Source organism: Dipteris shenzhenensis, chromosome 20, assembly GCF_047967505.1.
Source record: "Dipteris shenzhenensis isolate YYH24624 ecotype China chromosome 20, Dip_SZ_1.0, whole genome shotgun sequence".
In the NCBI taxonomy this organism is placed as follows: domain Eukaryota; kingdom Viridiplantae; phylum Streptophyta; class Polypodiopsida; order Gleicheniales; family Dipteridaceae; genus Dipteris; species Dipteris shenzhenensis.
In genome coordinates this window covers 47,176,722-47,197,335 of record NC_141615.1, presented here as the reverse complement: position 1 = coordinate 47,197,335, position 20,614 = coordinate 47,176,722, and the positions used below count along the sequence as shown (strand labels likewise).

Here is a 20,614-nt window from a genome sequence, read left to right as displayed (position 1 = left end):
ATGACATCCCCACTGGCGTCATCAGCGCCCAACAATGAGTGTAGACCATAGTATAAAAGTATGTTCTCACACATACAAATCCACACTATACAAAGTCTTCGTACTGAGTTTCTGTCAGCACTCCGAAGGTGAAGGGCAAACTCAGCCATGACGAAGGCTAGCACCAAAGAAGAAGGCTAATCAAAAAGTAGTCCAAATCTCTTCATTCAAGCTACATCTGCTTGTGACGTCTAAACAATTTCATTTTAGTCTCTCCCAAACGAGCAGCTAAATCTAGATCTAGCTGATAGGGCAATGCACCATTTAAGATAGATAGAATTATTGCAATGCCAACAGGTCGCAACTTGGACGAAAACTTCACAAGGTGAAATTTGCATGTCCGCTAATACCGCAAAAGCATATACCTAGATGAATCCAGAAACATTCCCAACTCATCGTCTAAAAACACAACATAGTGCAGTTTCAATCTCACGAGAGTCACTCATAAGATTGAAAACCATAAACTCCATCACGCATAGCAGGGACTAGCTACTATGACAATGTCTAAAAATCCCATCTTGAAGACATCCCAATGTCTAAAAAAATATAGCTCAGCAACACAAACAGTCTACTAAAGAAGAGCCAAGTAGTAAATTTGATGAGGAAAAAGGGTAAACAATGATAAATTCAACTGTCCCGTAGCATTTTGGTGTCCCAGCAATCCTCTGCCCCAAAAGGTGCAAAAGCATGCTGCAGCAATGATGTCACAAAGAGCCAACAAAGTGTTCAAATGCTTTTAAATATTCCACTCTTAGCAAGAAGCCACACAATTATGTACTACACTAATATATTCTGTAAGTCCTCCAACCCTTCCTTTCAGGGACTGAAAAGCCCAAGCATGTCTTAAGGCTCTCAAAGAGAAAAGAGAAAACAGCAACTAGTTGAGAAAGAATGCAAGGTGCAAGCCAAACAGCTGCTTGAAATTGAAACGTACGAGGATAGCTCCCAGCTTGCAAATTCGGTCATCCAGAGAAAGCTTCATCAGTCCTATTCGCGGTAGCTACGATGGAAAAATGTGACATAATTCCTCATCCAAGTCTGCATAACCTAGAAAACTCAGTAACATACGTGGTATGCCATAGAGATCCATCCTTGTGCTAAAGATCTTTCAGAACCTCAATCCGTCCTGCAGCATACAGCTTTAACGAAACCGCATTCCATGAACAACCATGGGATCAGAAGGACACTCCAGAGCCAAGTGACCACGACCCCCACAATTATCGCACATAAAAGTGATCAAGCAGTCTCTGGTGCGATGGCCCACCTGCTTGCAATTTCTACAGAAGGGAGGCTCCATGTACAGTGGCAGTGGAGCAGCACGCCCTGCAGAAAACGGTGGGACACAGTCGCGTGCAATGTGGCCTACTTGATTGCAAACATTACATACAGGACTATTCTTACAATCTCTAGCAAGATGCCCGGGCTTACGGCAGTTATTACAGGCTTTCTCATTCTTACAATCTGCTACGAGATGGCCAGGCCTATGGCAGTTCTTACAAAGCCTGGTATCACTTTCTTTAACAGTGCAATCCTTTGCAACATGACCAGGCTTGCTGCACAAGCGACAAACAGCCTCGTTTGAGCAAGCACTTGCATTATGCCCTGGCTCCTTGCAGTTCCAACAGATGGACTCACCAGTACAAACTGCTGCAATATGTCTGCACACCAATGAGCACACAAAATAATATACACGGTTCCCACCCACATCACCTTTCAATCATACATAACAATACTCACTTGCAATAGAAAGCATTGATTGGAAGCCTTACCCAGGAAGGCCACAGTTGTTGCAAACAGATGCATTCGGACAGTCTCTTGCAAAGTGCCCAGTACGAAGACAGTTATTGCAAACATCACCAGGAAGTCTGTGGAAAGACATACAAATGGAAGTAAGTAGGTGGCCTGCAAAAGGCCAATAGAAAGACCCGTATAAACCATTTCAAGAAACTATTGTGGACTGCCAATGTGGACATGAATGATCAATGGCAAACGCTTGAAATCTAGAAAAAAATCATACGCCATATGAAGGAAAAGGAAACAATTGACATCAGCAAAGCCTGTATACATATTCATGAACACAATCCTAGATCTGCAGCTCTACAATGATATAATCATGTGCATTAGTAACAGCTGACTTTACAAAATAAGCACAAAACTAAATCTAGTTCGGCTACTGCTGCTGGAAGCTGATTTCGCAGTTGGTTGCACAGTTGATAATAGCACTTCCACCACCTTTTGGCATGATTTCAGCGACCAGTGCTTGCAAATATACTTTTAATTGGTTTGACTGCCGGCTGGGCCTTCAGTCTAGCTTTATTTTGACGGCTGAATCTTATGCATTTTAAATCAAGCAACTAACAAGACAGCTTGACTTGAAGAGTATTCCTTATTTTCTCAAGCTAGTAACATTATTGGTTTCTAGCACTAGCTTTACAGGAACTTGCTAGTCCCTACCAAAATTTGATTATTTCTTTCGGCACGTAAAAGATGCTCTCTTGATTGATTCTGTTCAAGGTCACGATTTACCTACAAGAATTCACGATTTCTGCAAATCGTTTTCTTCCAATGGAAAGACAGAAAAATACTCCATGACCAATGCTCATGGCAGAAATACATCATGAAAAGCATGAGAAACAAATAGCCAATCAAAGTGTGCAATATCTGTCCAAATACTAGCCAAAGTGTGTTATGGGAGCCATTAAAAGCCTCTGTGCATCTCGATCTCCAAATATGCCACGCTGAAATGCTCGCCAGAATCTCCCAAAGAGTAGCCACTCAGGCATGAATAGGACTATAAGGAAAGTGGGGGATATCATCCAGAGAGCATGACTCAATGATATGTCGATAGAGCCTAAGAAGTATCGTGCCTCTCATAAAAGACCAAAGGCCTAGAAAGAGAGAGCCAAGCCATCAAACCCCAGGTCATGAAGAAGGGGGAAGGAACGAATGTCATCCTGCTTCAACAACATGTATCCACTTGCTTGGTACTATTTCTTTTTGTTTTTCAATAGTATGCTTATTAAGAAATGAAATGTTTTCCTACTGTTCAGTTACGGACAATGGGGATTAGGTCTAGCATTTGAGGGTGGACCTCCTTGCTTGGGGTTATGGGCATTAGTGACCCACAAGAGTGATGGCCTCTCTTTGAGAGGGACATCTGGAAACCACACCCCACCTGAGTACCCAAACTTGGGACAAATCAAATGCACAGATTGCATACCGACCTAGGAACCATTCAAGAGAATGTTCCCTGAGCTTTGGGTGTGGGCCTGGCAGCATGCCAAGAGTAATGGAGATACAAGATAAGACGACAAACAAATGAGCTCAGTATGGCTCAATTATGACTTAAGAGTACGTCAATAGATAGTCTAAGCTGTTAGGAACCCGTGGGTGCGATCAGAATTGAATTCTGACAACTTTGAAATTTAAGGGTTTTTTGGAGTGACACGTGGCAGCTGACACGTGGCGGACTGCCACATGGAATCTGAGCTGGCAGGTCAGTCCACCTGTCCCACACATGTGGCAGCATGCATGGCAAGTGGCAGGGCATGCAGGCCAAGTGTTTGGCCCCAAACCTGGTAGATTTGGGGCAGGTTGTGGGCTGTCCTCTTTGGGACTGCAGCCCACCAAAAATCTGGGACAAGTGTCCACCTTCCACTCTAAGCTTGGGGGGGGGGGGGGGGGCTGGGCCTATAAAAGAAGGCCTCTCCCCTTCATTCCTCACATGAAAAATTCGTCACTTTTCTTCTCCCTCCTTTTGGATGATGCAGCAGAACCTCTCCAGCCCCTTGGGTGCAGCCAGCTTCTCCCCAGGCCATTCTCTCACCTCAGCAACACTTTCTCTCTCTACAACAGCACATTCTCTCTCTACAGTTCCAGCCCCTCCTCTCTAGAAATCTGCCCCCTCTCAGCTCTTCTGGAACAGCAGCAGCATCTTCTCTCCTTCTCCTAGCCTGGAGCAACCACAGCCCCTTTCTCTCTCCTGCTGCAGTCTTTCTCTCTCTACTGCAGAATTTCTCTCTCTACTGTTCCAGCCCATTTCCCTTGCAGAAATCTGCCTTTCTGTGCACCTCTGGAACAGCAGCAGCTCCTCTCTTACATCCCCTCCCTTGGGATCAGCATTGGCACTCTCTCTCTGCAGCTATCACTCCATAAAAGCTTTCTCTCTCTAGCCTACGGGCTGTTTTTCTAAGCTGATTCTCATTCCAGCACCCATTTCCACACTCTCCTCACCCAAGGTAGCTTTAGAGGCATCAAGGACTTCATCTACAAAAGGGTCAAGTCACGAAGGGAGTCTGTATTGTCAAGTTTATCTCATTTACAGCACTATTTCATGTTGTTTCTACTATCTTTCTAGAAACTAGTGCTTGCCTCTACTGTTGGATGTAAGTGGTGATCGTTGCAGGCTTCTTCCTTGTGGATTGGGCAAGCCAAGAGTTGAAACCTGAGCTTGAAGTCCTCCTTTTTGTTGTCTACCTTGCATATATGCTCTTGAGTCTTGTATCTAGGTCCAAGGTTTTCACTGAGTTCATCAATTTGGAAGGTGCATTGCACCTTGGTCTTGTATCTCCATTTTCAAGAATAAAGTGAGCCTAGATAAAGGGGGGGGGCCGTCTTGGCCCCTCAATCATATTGCATTTACCAATGATGTCACTTTGTGTTTAAGCTGTATAAGTCTTAATTCCAGCTTACTTGCAAACTTTTAAGTTCAAGTATATGTGTTTGGCAACTCGCAATCATCTCATTCAAACGCCTCTGCAAAATCCGTTGTCTGAATTGATAGAAAGCACCGAGTAGTTTACATTGGTATCAGAGCTTAGGCAGTGGTCCTGTACTATGTGCTTTCTCTTGTTGAGTCTCTCCTTCATTGAGTCATCTTGTCATCATGGCAGCCAATGGGCCTGACACTCCTCCTAACCTGCATGAGTTGAGTGCTCTCTTGGCAAACATTGCTCAACAGGTTCAAGTGCTTGAAAGCAACCAAGCAGAAACTCATGACATAGGGCCCCAATCCCAAGGAAGAGGCCGTGCGGACAACACCAACTCCAACAAGGAGGAAAGATCATCCTCTTCTTCCCCTCCTCGAGGTAGACGGCGTCATCGGAGTCCATCTCCTTCGAGACGTCCACGGAGACGAATATATGCAAAGCATAAGGTACCTCTTGGAGATAAGCTCTTCAAGTTTACCAAGTACAAGGGAGAGGACAAGCCCGAGGTCTTGCTGGCCTGGATCCGAGACCTCGAGTATTTCTTTGAGGGGGACAAGTACGAAGACAAGGCGAAGATCCGATTTGCCGTCCTGCACATGCAAGACCGTGCTTCACTCTGGTGGGCAGCTATGGTCAACACTGGACAGCAAGCCCACACCTGGAAGCACTTCAAGAAGAACTTGATGAGGCAGTTCTTGCCTAAGGAGTTTAAGAGAGATACAATGGTGCAGTGGGACATCCTCCGCTAATGCCAAGAAGAGAAAGTCAGTGAGTATGTTGATCGTTTTTGGGATACTTTGTTAAAAGTTCAAGCATTCAGTAGGAAGGATAAAAAAGAGCAACAAAGGAAGTTCTTTGCTCGCCTACGGTATATTGTTCAGCATGAGGTGGACATTGCCACTCCTACTTCTCTCGAAGACACCATCAACATCGCCTTGAAGGTGGAGAAGAAACAATCTTTCTCCAACAAGCGGAATGGCAGCAGCAACAAGCGGAAGTCCCAGGGAACCTTTCCAAGGAACAAAAGGGTAAGGAGACAACAAAGGACACACCAAAAGAGCAAAAGTCAGCCAGCCAACCTCCTTCGAAGAAAGCAGCCCGCACTTTCAGCTCATTGTCTCCACAACATAAGCAAAAGTATTACTCCGAAGGGTGGTGTTTCAAGTGTGGCGATCGAGGCCACAACTTCTACGAATGCCCTCAAGTTGCCAAAAATAGGGGAAACAAAGAGCAGCTACAAATAAAAGACGGAGGGCATTTGCAATGAAAGAAGGCCAATGGGTCTTATCGAAATTTGAGAAAGCTCGGTTAAAAACCAAAGTGCACAAAAAGCGCATCTACTTCAAGCTATCCTTTCGATATTATGGTCCTTTTCAGGTGTTGCAGGTAATAAATGATGTCTCAATCCGATTGAGACTTCCAGAGCATTGGAAGATCCACAATGTCTTCCACGTAAGCTTGATTGGGGAACCACCTCAAGAGCCCACACTGGACGATGCACCTGAAGTAGAGGACACTAAGATCTAGTTGATCCCAGAGCAAATTATTTTACATAACTTCATGACACGTCCCAGCACTCCTGAAACCCCTGATCTGCAAAACAACCACACACAACATCAGAACTGAGCAGGCTGCTCACCACCCAACCGTGACATCTACAGGATATGATCCCGAATCAGAAGATGTCCCCTCCGAGCCACGAGCTGAGCTACTGGCACGAACTCCCAATCAGATCCCAACCAGCCTGGTGTCCCATACCACCAGGTGGCACTGTGAAGCCCTGGATCTGCCATTGGGCCTTGGGCTACGCTAAGATGCAGGCGCGCGTCCGCGACACAATCCAGGATCAGACCTAGCACCTGGGAACGAGACTTGCTCCCAACTGCACACTGAGAACTGAACCCCCTGGGCCTCTTTTATAGACTCGGGCCTCGGCGCCAAAAATAGCGAAGACCTATAAATAGTTCGTACCCTTGCCACTCAACCCGAGAATCAAGCCTGCCTAGCTCTAAGCCTCCCCAGGCTAACCTGAGCTAGTTCTGTGTACCTAGTACACGTCAGATACCAATCCGTGCACATGACATACTCCCCCTCCTCTAAGAACTCACTCTTGAGTTCGCTAAGAAATCGGGAAATATTCTTTGGAGGTTTTGTAATGTCTCCCATGTTGCATCCTCCTCAACACGATCCTTCCACTTAATCTTGTATTCCGTGATAGTACGATTTCGAATCTGTCTTTCACGGAATTCAAGAATAGATTCAGGTTCGTGAGGAATAAAAGTCAAATCTGTAACTTCTATAATCTCATGAGGAGAAACAAGTTGATCATCTGCACCCAATACTTCTTTCAGTCTACTGACATGAAAGACTGGATGAACTTTAACATCAGGAGGCAATTCTAGTCGATATGCAACTGGTCCAATTCTTTTAATGACCTTGAATGGGCCACAGTATCTGGGGGATAATTTCGGAACCAAACCAGTAGTTAGGCTCTTGGATTCCTTAGGAATTCTCAAATATACCGTCGTTCCTTCAGAGAACTCTCTGGGTGAACGATGTCTATTAGCATAAAATCTGTCCCGATCTTGGGCACTTCTAATAGACTCCTTGGCAAACTGCAACATTTCCTGCATGTCTTGCAAGAAGTTCTTAACAGCATCATTTTGAATCCCTTTTAATCCTACCATAACTGGTGACTTAGGTTGAAACCCGTACATAAGCATAAAAGGACTGTAACCTGTACTGTTGTAAGCAAATTCAATCATGGGTAGATAATCTTCCCATGAAGACTGTAACTTTGCACTGTTGTAAGCAAATTCAATCATGGGTAGATAATCTTCCCATGAAGACTGTCTCTTAGATACATATGCCCGAAGCATGTCTTCAACCAACTGGTTGACCTTTTCTGTACTGCCATCAGATTGTGCATGATCCGAGGAACTCATACTTAGAGTAGTTTCCAACTTCTCAAATACAAGTGTCCAGAAGTTACTTGTAAACTTTGAGTCCCTATCACTGACTATGTCAGATGGCAAACCATACAGCTTGAACAAGTGGTCCACAAACTCGTGAGCCAACTGAACAGCTGAAATAGTTGTTCTTGTAGGTACTCACGCAGAGAATCCCGCGACGAAGCTAGTCCCAGCCACTTGGCTGAGGGAGATGGCGCGGTGAAAAGCCCGTGAGGATGAAGGATGATCAGAGGGGGGGGAGAGCCCGTTGGCTCTGATACCAGTTGATAGTTTTAGAGGGAGAGAGTAGGGAGTAGGGAGTGACTCACTGTAGACACACACTTGTGGGGATAATCACAATGAGTGAGTGGTACCTCCCCAAGTACACACTTTTATATTATGGATAAGGTAGTAACCCTTAAGTACAGCTAAGTACAAATGTGTACTTAGCGTACTTAAGTGTCCTACACTAAAGTACAACATAAAGTACTATTTACATAGGGTGGCCAGTGCCTTTACCCCAACATTCATTCCTCACATGAAAAATTCGTCACTTTTCTTCTCCCTCCTTTTGGATGATGCAGCAGAACCTCTCCAGCCCCTTGGGTGCAGCCAGCTTCTCCCCAGGCCATTCTCTCACCTCAGCAGCACTTTCTCTCTCTACAACAGCACATTCTCTCTCAACAGTTCCAGCCCCTCCTCTCTAGAAATCTGCCCCCTCTTAGCTCTTCTGGAACAGCAGCAGCGTCCTCTCTCCTTCTCCTAGCCTGGAGCAGCCACAGCCCCTTTCTCTCTCCTGCTGCAGTTTTTCTCTCTCTACTGCAGAATTTCTCTCTCTACTGTTCCAGCCCATTTCCCTTGCAGAAATCTGCCTTTCTGTGCACCTCTGGAACAGCAGCAGCTCCTCTCTTACATCCCCTCCCTTGGGATCAGCATTGGCACTCCCTCTCTACAGCTATCACTCCATAAAAGCTTTCTCTCTCTAGCCTACAGGCTGTTTTTCTAAGCTGATTCTCATTCCAGCCCCATTTCCACACTCTCCTCACCCAAGGTAGCTTCAGAGGCATCAAGGACTTCATCTACAAAAGAGTCAAGTCATGGAGGGAGTCTGTATTGTCAAGTTTATCTCATTTACAGCACTATCTCATGTTGTTTCTACTATCTTTCTAGAAACTAGTGCTTGCCTCTAATGTTGGATGTAAGTGGTGATCGTTGCAGGCTTCTTCCTTGTGGATTGGGCAAGCCAAGAGTTGAAACCTGAGCTGGAAGTCCTCCTTTTTGTTGTCTACCTTGCACATATGCTCTTGAGTCTTGTATCTAGGTCCTAGGTTTTCACTGAGTTCATCAGTTTGGAAGGCGCATTTTGCACCTTGGTCTTGTATCTCCATTTTCAAGAATAAAGTAAGATATTGTATTAACCAATGATGTCACTTTGTGTTTAAGCTGTATAAGTCTTAATTCCAGCTTAATTGCAAACTCTTAAGTTCAAGTATATGTGTTTGGCAACTCACAATCATCTCATTCAAACGCCTCTGCAAAATCCGTTGCCTGAATTGATAGAAAGCACCGAGTAGTTTACAACAAAAGTGCTATAAGACTAGCAATCCCCTTCCAGATAAACCTTGCCTACCTGCAATCCCATAGACAATTCTCAATGGACTCCTGAGAAAAGCCCACAAGGACAAAAGGCGCTAATTTCTGCAAAGCTTTGACCATGGTGCTACTCTCTGTTCAAGGAGCTCCAACACGGCCACCGCCACACAAGCTCTTATTGATTTAAATTTCAGACAAGAATGTTTGATACAGCCCCTCCAAAGGATTTGTTTACTCACAGACAGCTTTGATCTTGCTAATTGGATCTAGATTGTGAATAGAGAGCACGTATGATGTATAAAGTTAAGGAGTAAAATACTACACGAAAATTTGCACACACGGTGCTCTTAGTCCTCTCATGTAGAGAGTCAAGTACAAAATGACAAGAAAAATATACCTTTGTAAGACTAGAATAAGTCCAATCATACAAATTTAGAATTTTTTGTTGTTCTAAAGATCAAAAATCTACAAAGAAAATAAAAGAGAAAATGAAAGAGAAGAAAAAAGAGGTAAACAAAAACTTTTATGAAAAGCAAAAGGAAGACATACTTAGCAAGCAAAGCAACACTTATGTCGTCATCAGTGCCCAAGCATAAGCAACTATACTGGGTTTCTAAAGACCCGCGGAGTCTCTTGGGCAAACCCAGTGCTTGCTAAAATACGTCAAATAAACAAAAGAGAATGAAAACAAGAAATAAAGAAGAAACGAAGCAGGTGACTTAAGCAAAAATAAACAAGCAAGTCAAGAAACAAAAACTTCCAAAAAACTAGAATCTCTCTCTCTCTCTCTCTCTCTCTTATTTAAAACACAAAAAGTTAAAAGGCACTTTACACTTATGTCTCGTTTCTGCAAAGAGGCAAAAATACATTTCTAACTTAGAAAGCACAAGTATACTCAAGCAAACTCTCTTTTGAAACTAAAAGAAAAACGGGCTATTCAGCTCCCCGCTTTTTGTTTTCAGCTTAAGTTCAATCATTCTAAACAAACCTAAGGCCGAAACACCATAGATAAAAGACTTCATATCTAAGAATGTGCGAACTTTTTTCATTATTTTCCTTGGATTATACCTCTTGTGTAATAGTAAAGTGATCAAATTACTACAATGAGTGATAAAAGACTCCTTAGTTGTACAAAGGCGGGAAAATCTATGGAATTGGGAAGAAATGACTCCATATTTTGCCAAATCAGAAATGTTTGAGTCAATGTGAGGCATTTTTATAATGTGTAAACCACTATATTCAGGTTGTTCACGTTTATCGTATATATCAACCTCTAATCCTATGGTAGATTGAGAAAGTCTAAGATCTAAGAAAACACAAGAATCCCCTTTTGAAGTGCAGTTCAGTTCACAAGAGTCACGAGGATAGATTCCTTCTCCAAAAGCTCTAGCGTCTTTGTACATAAAGTCTTGAAAGTTAGGAACATCTGGTACAAATAAATCATCTATAAAACGCCTAACTTGACTAAGCTTATGTAAAATGATAGGGCAGGTATTGATACAAAATGACAAGAAAAAAACGATTTATAGGGATACTAACCTAACAGGAGATGGTGCAGGCTCTCATGACTGAGCTTCACAACTCCAATTAACATAGTATAAATGACACTCTTTTACACTAGCATGCCAAAAGACACTCATTAACTCCATGCTTCACCTACGACAGTTAGTTCTAGTCAAAATTCATTCACTTAGTTCAGTTAGACAGAGTTTTGACTCTTAGGATTCTTAGCCCTACCCTAGTGTAACACTAGGTTTAAGACCTTTCCACACACTTCTGTCGCAAAAAACCTCATTTTGTCGCTAGAAGACCACACTTTGGAGCAACTCTCGCGAAGGGAACTGTTTTTCGATGTATTTTCCAGCCTGCTGCAGCAAAAAACGACCACACGCGAGCATTTACAGCATCTGTATGGAATTCCGAACCTCTAAAAAAAAACACCCTACATGCATAAGAAATTGTACGAAAATCTGTACATGCATCAAAAATTGTACGAAAGTCCGTACATCTATCAAAAATTGTACGAAAATCCGTACATCTGTCCAAAAATTCCGTACTTCTGTCCAGTTTGTTAGAATTTCAGTACATTCACTGCAGTATGGCTGCCTCGGGGTGCGTGCCATTCATCCCTCCTCATTTGGCATCCCTTTGCCCGGTGCTACGAGCTTCTCTCCATTGGATCTCTCTCTCTCTCCATTTCTACGTGCTCTCCTCCTCGTGGGAGCACTTCTTTTGCTGTATTTCTTATTTCCAACCCTCATTTGCTCGCTTTCAAAGCCTGTCACTGCTGTTCTTCATTGGGTAAGTCGTCGTTGCATTGGCTTTTTCCAATTTCTGCTTCATTTGCATTTTGGAAAGGCCTCGTGATGCCTTTGGGGATTTTTCTTGCAACAGGTATACCTTGGGACAGCAGAGTCTTTTGCAAATTGCAAACATAAGCTTTGAAGCTTGGGCAGTTTTTTGCACTTGATTCAAAGAGGTTGCCATTCTCTCATTTGCTTTGCCAGTTGGTGCATTTGCCTTGTATTTCAGCACCATGTCTTGTGGCAAAGATGATTTGTTTGGGCTGATTGGAGCCGATGACAAGCTTGATGGCAACCAATTACCCCATGTGGTCATACATGATGGGACATGTTTTGGTTGCCAAGAATCTATGGCACATTGTTTCAGGTTCTAAGGCTAGGCCTACACGCACTGTTACTGGTGCTACACCTGCAACCTCTGCTTCTTCAAGCGATGGGTCTACTGCTACAGCCAGAACTCCTGCACCTCCTGCTCCAGGTGCTTTGCCTCCTTCACAGGAGCAAATTCAATGGGATGGTCGTGATGCCAAAGCACATGCCTTGATTGCTCTTTCAGTGAAACGGGTTACTATCCCTCATATTCGGTCTTGCAAGACAGCTAAGCAAGCATGGGATCAGCTTGCATCTTTGTATCAGGTGCGGAATGAGGCAAGGGTTGCCTATCTCCGCAGGCAATTGAAAGATTTAAAGCTTGATGAGGGTGGTAACATGGATGCCTATCTCACTAATGTGAAGGATTTGAAAGAGCAGTTGGCCAACATTGATGAGATTATGCCTAATTCTCAGCTGATTTCTAATACCCTTGATGGGTTTTAGGCAACCCATCAAGGGTTGCCTAATTCATATCAAGGCTTTGCTACTACATTGAGGTTGGTTGCAAGGGGTAATCCAATCATTTCTCATTTGGCTAGCTTGTTGCTCTTCTTCTTCAAGAGGAGCAAAGTCGTGTGAATCGCAATGCTACTATGGCTAGTGATCAAGCATTTGCTGCCCATCATAAACACAAAGGTAAAGGCAAGGTTTCAGCTGGAAAGCCCTCTCATTCCCATGCTGCATTCACATGAAGCCTCTTCTTCAAGGGATAACAAAAAGAAGAAGAGATGTAACTATTCCAGGAAACCTGGGCATGATATTTTTGAATGCAGGGAGCGCATAGCATCTGAAAAGAAAAAGAAAGAGTTTGGTCTTGCAGTATCTGGTTCTTCTAGTACAAAAAATCGACATGAGTCCGCTAATTTCGCACAAGACCACCATTGGGCTTTCTTGGTTACATGTCAGTATAATCCTGATGTTCATGATGCTTGTATGGCAGTTTCAGATGTTCGTGATGCCTGGTTCTTTGATAGTGGTGCTAGCAAGCACATCACTGCTTGCATGAAGTTATTCAGCTCATTGGAGCTTACATCTAAGCGGCAATGTCACATGTGCCAATAATGCATCATATACCGTGAAAGGTGTTGGGCAAGTTGCTATGGTATTGTCACTCTAGAGCATGTGCTTTATGTTCCAGGCATTCGTAAGAACCTCATTTCTATTTCAGCCATTGCTACATGTGGCTTTCAGGTTATTTTTGATGGTGTGACGTGTGAAGTGTATGATGTTACACATGCCTCTACCTTGGTTTTGACTGGCACGTTGTCTAGCAGTCTTTACAGACTTGATGCTTATGACAGATGTTCAGCTGATGATGATGCACATGCCTTTGCTATTGATTCTACCATGGCAGATACTCATTTGTGGCATGAGAGGTTTGGACACCTCAATTTTAGAGCCCTGGTGAAGTTATAGAAGGAAGATATGGTTGTGGATCTTCCCAAAACGCATATGCCTACCAAACATGTTTGTGAACCATGCTTACTTCGTAATATGCACCGTGCTGCATTTCCCAAGGATGGGAGAGTTGGTCCTTCATGTAAGCTTTATCTAGTTCATAGTGATGTTTGTGGACCCATGAGTGTTACAGATCTTGGGGGGTTCTACTATTTTGTTACTTTTATTAATGACTTCACCAGGTACACTTGGATTTTCGCATTGAAATCCAAGTCTGATGTTCCTTCATGCTTCAAGCACTTTATTGCCTTGGCTGAGAATGAGAGTGGGCTGCACATTGCTCACATTAATATAGACAGGGGGGGTGAATACATGTCGAAGGAGTTTGCTGTTTTTTTGGCTTCCCGTGGCATTAATCATCGATGCACAGTGCCTTATACTCCTCAACAGAATCCCGTGGCTGAGTGGAAGAATAGATCCATGGTGGAAATGGCTAGATGCATGTTGAAAGGCAAACATTTGCCTAATAAGTTGTGGTTGGATGTGGTCATGTGTGCATATTACATCTAGAATAGATGTCCTACAAAGGCATTGCAGACTATCACACCTTACGAGGCTTGGACGAGTCGTAAGCCTCCACATGAGGACTTTTGGATGCTTAGCTTATGCTCATGTGCCTTCACAGAGACGCTCTAAGTTGGATGATAAAGCTGTTAAATGCATTTTTTCTTGGGTATAATTCACAGAGCAGGGGCTATAAGCTATATCAGCCCCGCACGGACAAGTGTTTTGTCAGTCGGGATGTTGTGTTTCATGAATCTTCCACTATGCCTTTGCTGGACTGTAAAAAACAGCCCGTTGTTGATGCCCCAGACATATTTGACAGCTCGATGCCTTTGTTTCCATCCGATGCTCGAGATGATGTTCCATCTGAGGTTGTCCCTCCTCCATCTGTTGGTCATTTACAGCCCCATTGCATGCAGAAATTCAGCCTGATATGCCTATCATTGATCGGGATCATTTGCACCGGGCTCTTGACCAGGAAAGAGCAAAATTTCAAGAGCCTAAAAAGGTACCCCCATGGCTCCTTGACACATTAAAAGACAGCAAACAAGACACTCCTCTGCCAAGCCCGTACGAGAGCAGCTGTCCGGAAAGAGCATGCTAGTTTTGTTGCTTATGCTTTGGTTGCTACAGCATGCAATGAAGAGCCATTATGTCATCAAGATGCCTTTCAGAATGATTGTTGGATGAAGGCCATGCAAGCTGAATTCGATTCTATCCATCAGAATGACACTTGAGAGTTGTGTGATTTGCCTTATGGCGAGAATGCCATTGGAACTAAGTGGGTTTACAAGATCAAACGGAAAGCTGATGGTTAAGTGGACCGTTACAAAGCCCGTCTTGTTGCTAAGGGCTATGTTCAACAGCATGGCATTGACTTTGAGGAGTCTTTTGCTCCCACTTCCAGGATCACTACCATTCGCATTGTTATTGCCTTTGCTGCCCACTTTCATTGGCAGATACATCAGCTTGATATTAAGATAGCTTTCCTTTATGGGCATTTGCAGGAAGAGGTCTATGTTTCCCAACCTCTTGGCTTCGAGGTTCAAGGTTCTAAAAGCAAGGTATGCCGCTTGAAAAAGGCCCTCTATGGATTGAAGCAAGCACCTCGGGCTTGATATTCGAGAATTCATTCTTACTTGCTCACACTTGGCTTTCAGAACAGCCCTACAGAGGCTACCCTTTACATCTGCAAGCACGGGACAGATTTGCTGATTTTAGTCCTTTATGTGGATGGCATGCTTGTAGCTGGGACACATGCTCAGCAAATTGCAGATTTTGCAGCAAACATTTGCTATGTCTGATCTTGGTCTTCTGCACTACTATCTGGGCATTCAATTTGCTAGCAGTGAGGGGGCATTTTGATGTCACAATCCAAGTACATTGGACAGCTTTTGCAGCATTTTCAGTTTGAGGATTGCAAACCAGTATCCACACCATTAGAGACTGGTTTTCACTCCTCTTCTGAGGATGGCAGCGGTACATGTGATGTCACTCTCTATCAGCAAGCAATTGGTCGTTTGATTTACCTATGCCATACGAGACCTGATCTACAGTATGCTGTCTCACAATTGAGCAGATATATGCACAACCCATCTATGCACCATTGGCATGCCGTGAAGCGTGTTTTCAGATATCTTAAAGGCACTCAGCATTTAGGCCTTCTTTATGGGGCTGATACTTCACTTGTCATGCATGGGTTCACTGATAGTGATTGGGCTGGTTGTTCTGACACTCGTGTGTCACATAGTGGCAATTGTTTTATGCTTGGTACTTCATGTGTTTCTTGGTTCAGCAAGAAGCAGAGTACAGTTGCTACTTCTAGCTGTGAAGCTAACTACAGAGTGGCTTTTACAGCTACAGTGGAGTGCGTTTGGCTGCAGAAGCTACTTGCAGATCTTTGTGCATGTCAGACTGCTCCTACTGCAATCTTCACTGATAGTTAGAGTGCTTTGGCTATCGCACAGAATCCAATTCTCCATGCTCGCACAAAGCATATTGAGGTTCAAAATCAAGCATTTCCTATATGGTTTCAAGGGTATAAAGATAAATAGGTTAGTCATATGATGTATCATAGTGCCATTCTACCATTGGTGCACAATGCACACCATGCTAAATTGCTAAATTGCATACTCGTCTAGGATTGGGAGACCGAATGTCCAAATCCCTTTGCTCTTACGTCTTTAGAGATGGAGTTAAATGATGGGCAGGTTGAAAGGATCAATGCTCAATGCTTAGAAAGATCCTACTTCACAAGGGAGACAATTGGATCGTCATCTCGTGTGTTAGTTTAAGGATGGCTCAATCATCTCTAGAGTACATGGGATGGTGACTCTAGATGGACCTATTGGCGGTACCTAGGCACCTAGAAGATTCTAGCATGAACAACATGAACAAAAATTGGTCTAGCATTGCCATGTATGATGGGCACTATCATGCCTATGATCCAAGTTAGCTAGAAGCACACAAGGATCTTGTGAAATGGAAGTGCGTGGAACACAATTCGATGATGCCTTCATTATTCCTAAGAGCTCTCTAGTAGGATTTGATGGAGCATTCATTAGACCAGAGAGGGGGTGGGGAAGCCCATGAGCTAAAGACGTTAGTGCATGGAGGATGCCGTTCAAACTTGTTCCAGATTATTAAATTGCCCACATTGAATCAATGAGAGGAGTGACAAAATAAAAAGATCATCTCCCCACTATAAGCCCCCGAATGAGGACATGCAGAAGAGACTTACATTGAGACTAGGCTTTCAAGAGTAGTCTAGAATTTCATGTGCGTGGGTCTGTGGGCTATTAGAAATGCCATGAGGGCAGCATCATGACTTGCCATATGGGCAGCATAGCTGGCTGCCCCATGGGCAGCAACAAAAACATCCATCTTTGGGCTTGGTCGCAGCCTATGTCGAGGCTGACATGTCATGGTGTACACCAAATATTGGGGCTATTCAGGGGACCTAGCTTGGGTGGCGAGAAGTAGGTCAGCCAGCTGGCAAACGTGCTCTAGCATTATGGCAGATTGGCCAAGGCCAAATAGGGGGTCAGCCAACTGAGTTAGCCAGATCCAAGAAAGAAGAGGGTACCGTGTGACCCTCCTATAAAGTGGAGCCCTTGGGGCATTCTCTTGCAATCCTCAAACTTCTCTCATCATCACCCGAAGAGCCTTGGAGCAGGCCACCCAGCAAGGAGAAGAGGACAGCAGATCTGCCCCTAGTTTTGTCCTAGCTCCGATAAGCCTTAGGGCTGTAGGTGCGTTGAGATATTTTCAGGACTACGGTTTGTAATTTGTTCAATGCTTTTATACCTCTCTAAGACTAGAATATATCCAATCGTACAAGTTTCAGATTCTTGTTGTTTTGAATTCAGTGCTTTTAAAGCTGGATATATATCCTTTTGGCCTCTTCTTGGCTGTGTAGCATCTCCAAGTGTCCCGAGGTACGCTTTTGTGCACAAGTTGGGAGCATGATCTAAAGCACAGTGCGAACCGTGGGTACTTATCTTGCTCTAAGGTTGGATCAAAAGCAATAGTTCTGGATGTCCAATATTGAACAATCTCAAAGCAACTTAGAAAAGATTCAAAGTCCAAGGGCACTTGCATTCCAAACTCACGGCGCCTACCGTGGCAGTAAGCAACTGTCACTAGGCCACAAGGAGCAGTAGCATGCTTCGCTGAACCGATCGATCAAAGAGTACATGGCAATCCGCCACCAAACCTGGCTGACAGGGAAATTGCTGGGGAACAATAAAACATAAGCCAACTATATAAAAAGAGGACCTGTAAGATTGCTGAAGCCTAATTAAAGTACGTTTCTATATAACACAAGTCAAAGCAGGCGAATGAAGGTCTTTTCAACAGTCAAGATGGTCTGAAGAAATCAAGAGAATTTGCAACGAAACCCAATACTTATAGTTGTCGACCACCTGCAGTGATGCATCCTGAGCTGCATTCACGGCTAACAAGGCCCAATTAAGTTCATTTCATCCCATCCCCTCACATATATCGGTAGTTCATATCTAATGTTCCTCTCTGTGAGTTCGCGCTACTTTATGCACATAAGAAGTATTGTTTTCAAATAATCCCGCCAAGTTTTCTAGCAGCTGCGATGATCACCTAGGTGCACGCCGGGATCTTCCGCGGGCAGGCCCCCTGAAAGCACCGGGTCCACGCACAGACCTCCTTCCCTCAAAGTCGTCTTCGCTGCGGCGTCCCTTCCGCAGACCTAGGTTGTCAATACCCATGCTGAACTCTCTGACTGAATATTAGAAACCTGCAACCGCCCGCATGCTCCCGGTTAAAAACACTGATCCCGTGTAAACGTCACACACAAACGAGTACAAAAAGGACCCTCGAAAGATACGAACTTTTCCCTACTCCGACCCATGATGCTGGAATCCAGTCTGCGCAAGCGAGAAGAGATGGAACTGATACAACATTCTACTCGTTCTCTGAGGCACAACTGGACAATAAGTTCTAAAGAGGAAGGGGTGAAAAGGCTCCGAAAGAGTTAAGCTAGGGTAAGAAACAGAGGGGGGAAGTACCTGGGAAAGGGAGTGAAGCTAAAAGGAGGATTGTGCTTGGTGCTGCAGGTGTTGTCGACAAGACTCCGCTTCTATGTCAAGAAGAAGAAGAACAACAACAACAACATAAGAAGAGCATTTGGCTTCAAAACGGTTGAAGCTCACCTTTAGGCCCCTTTACATCACCTGTTTGCTCTCTCCCAACCCTAAGCCCTCATTTACTTCTAGTTGAGTTTACTTTTAGCCCTTCCATCCCTAGGGGTGTTCCACAAGAGGCCACATTACACTGTTACAGCACATGAGGGCCCACGAGAGAGAGAGAGAGACAGCGATTGATAGTCGTCACATGTGATGCAAAACCCGAGGAAGTAGCGAACTCCGGTTAACACTAGCGATCACAATTGTCTGAGAATTGGTATATGTCTGCACATGCACACATTCTTATCTTCATCATGAATAGCGTTGTTCTATTCAGCTGATTGAGCCCCTCGATTTCGAGGAAGCGAGTAGCAATGCTTTCTCAAAGAATGATCTTTCCGAGGATCCACTCTCCTTTTTCTTGCGTTTCATCCACTGGCTGGTGAAATATCCCAATCTCAATGCCATATCCACCATCGCTCAAGTTTCACTTATGTTGCTCGTGCCCATGCACATTTCCAACCAATCATGATAATAAGGTGCCCCAAGTTGAGAGAGGTCTCCAACTTCCTCTAGCATTTGAGGGAAGTGGAATGCAACTAGAGGTGAGTGGAATGCAACTATTATGCATGAATAAGATATAGCGATGTCTTCTTGGCAATAATCAAGGGTTGAGATGGAAAACAAGGTGCATTGTCAAGTATGGCTCTCACATATTGGTCGCAAGTGTGGAAACCTAATTAATGAGAATCAAAATGTGCAAAATTCAATAGTACCATGCTTAAAACAAAGAATGGAACACAAATGAGTTGGAAAGGTCTAATGCTTGTGGTTTTGTGGAGATGATGAATGGTTACCAAGAAATAGAATCATTAGGGGCACCCCCTACATCTCTGGCATGGCTAATGCAAAAGGGATTAAATTTGACATCTATTGAAGCAACAAAATGTCCATGATCTTTCTAACATCAATGGAGGTATTGAATTCTCAATAAATTAGGCAGGTGCAACAAATACATGTATTTAAAAAAATTGCACAAGGTGATGCTCTTTCATTTCGAAGTCCTTAATATAGAGCTTATTAACATCGCTCATTTAGGCTTCCAACTTTAGGGACCCCTAGATTTATGTGTTGCGACAAAATGTGGACTACATGATGAAACATATTGATGGAGGTCTAGTTATTGACCTCTTCAAGGGTGTATGTGATAACCACAAAAAACTACCTTGATACCATGGAGCATTTTTGGTTATGCTAACTATGCATTTGGCGTGATGGTTCACATTTTTTTGGGATGTTTTCAACCTTTGCTAAGAAATGCTATGTGGCTATAACTTCTAGATTGTATTTATCAAGACCTTCTAGTTCTCAAAAATAGTATGTTTATGGAACAAAGAAATAAAAAGCATGGACTTCATTTGAAGATTATGTTACAACCATACTCAAGAGAGGGTTGTTGTAATTTTTCTTGAACATTTCATTGCAATAAAGTTTAAACATTTAAGTTAAATGGTTAAAATTATTGTCACCTATGAAGCATGACTCCAAAAGGCAAAACAAACTCTCAAACTGGTCACACAAAAACTCATCAAAAAACCCACCCCTAGGAGCATTGAATGATCCACAAGGAATGTGAACCTTGTCGAAACTTGTTGATGGTGTGGATCATGTAGAGAGCTTCTTTCTTGGCCGTACAATAATTCTTATCTAGCATTGGATAATCACCAACTAGCATAGTGGAGGGGCGATACCACCCTTCTATAGCATCAAAACTATGCTAATAGCCACGTCAAATGCATTGACAAGCACGTGGAAAGGAAACTTTTTGTCTTGAGGTTGGGCAATTGAGGCCTTTGTAAGCATGAGTTTCAGGTATGAGAATGCATGCTCACATTTATCAGTCCACACCAAGGGCTTCATATTGACTTGGGCATTAAGGGATGTAGCTGCATTTGGGAGGTACTAATTTGGTTGTGCCATTGGACTTTGCCTAAAAATTTGGCCAATTGCTTGCGAGCGGTGGGGTG

General features: G+C 43.6%; 1 protein-coding gene across 1 annotated transcript; it reads right to left on the bottom strand.

Moving 5' to 3' along the window:
* Positions 1–664: 664 nt before the first annotated feature.
* Positions 665–18,633, bottom strand: LOC147889761 (uncharacterized). The gene is made up of 4 exons (XM_087391517.1): positions 18,471–18,633; positions 18,043–18,199; positions 1,809–1,904; positions 665–1,697 (listed from the first exon to the last, which is right to left on the bottom strand). The coding sequence occupies exons 2-4, from the start codon at positions 18,168–18,170 to the stop codon at positions 1,181–1,183; spliced, it is 741 nt and encodes a 246-aa protein (XP_087247643.1). The 5' UTR covers positions 18,171–18,199; positions 18,471–18,633; the 3' UTR covers positions 665–1,180.
* Positions 18,634–20,614: the final 1,981 nt, after the last annotated feature.

Bases quoted from the DNA above. Each gene is read 5' to 3' on its own strand.
- LOC147889761 (XM_087391517.1), bottom strand. From the start codon at position 18,170: ATGGGTATTGACAACCTAGGTCTGCGGAAGGGACGCCGCAGCGAAGAC. The intron at 1,905-18,042 runs GTGATCATCGCA...GTCTTTCCACAG, and splicing joins AGATCCCGGCGTGCACCTAG to ACTTCCTGGTGATGTTTGCA. The intron at 1,698-1,808 runs GTAAGGCTTCCA...ATTGGTGTGCAG, and splicing joins AACAACTGTGGCCTTCCTGG to ACATATTGCAGCAGTTTGTA.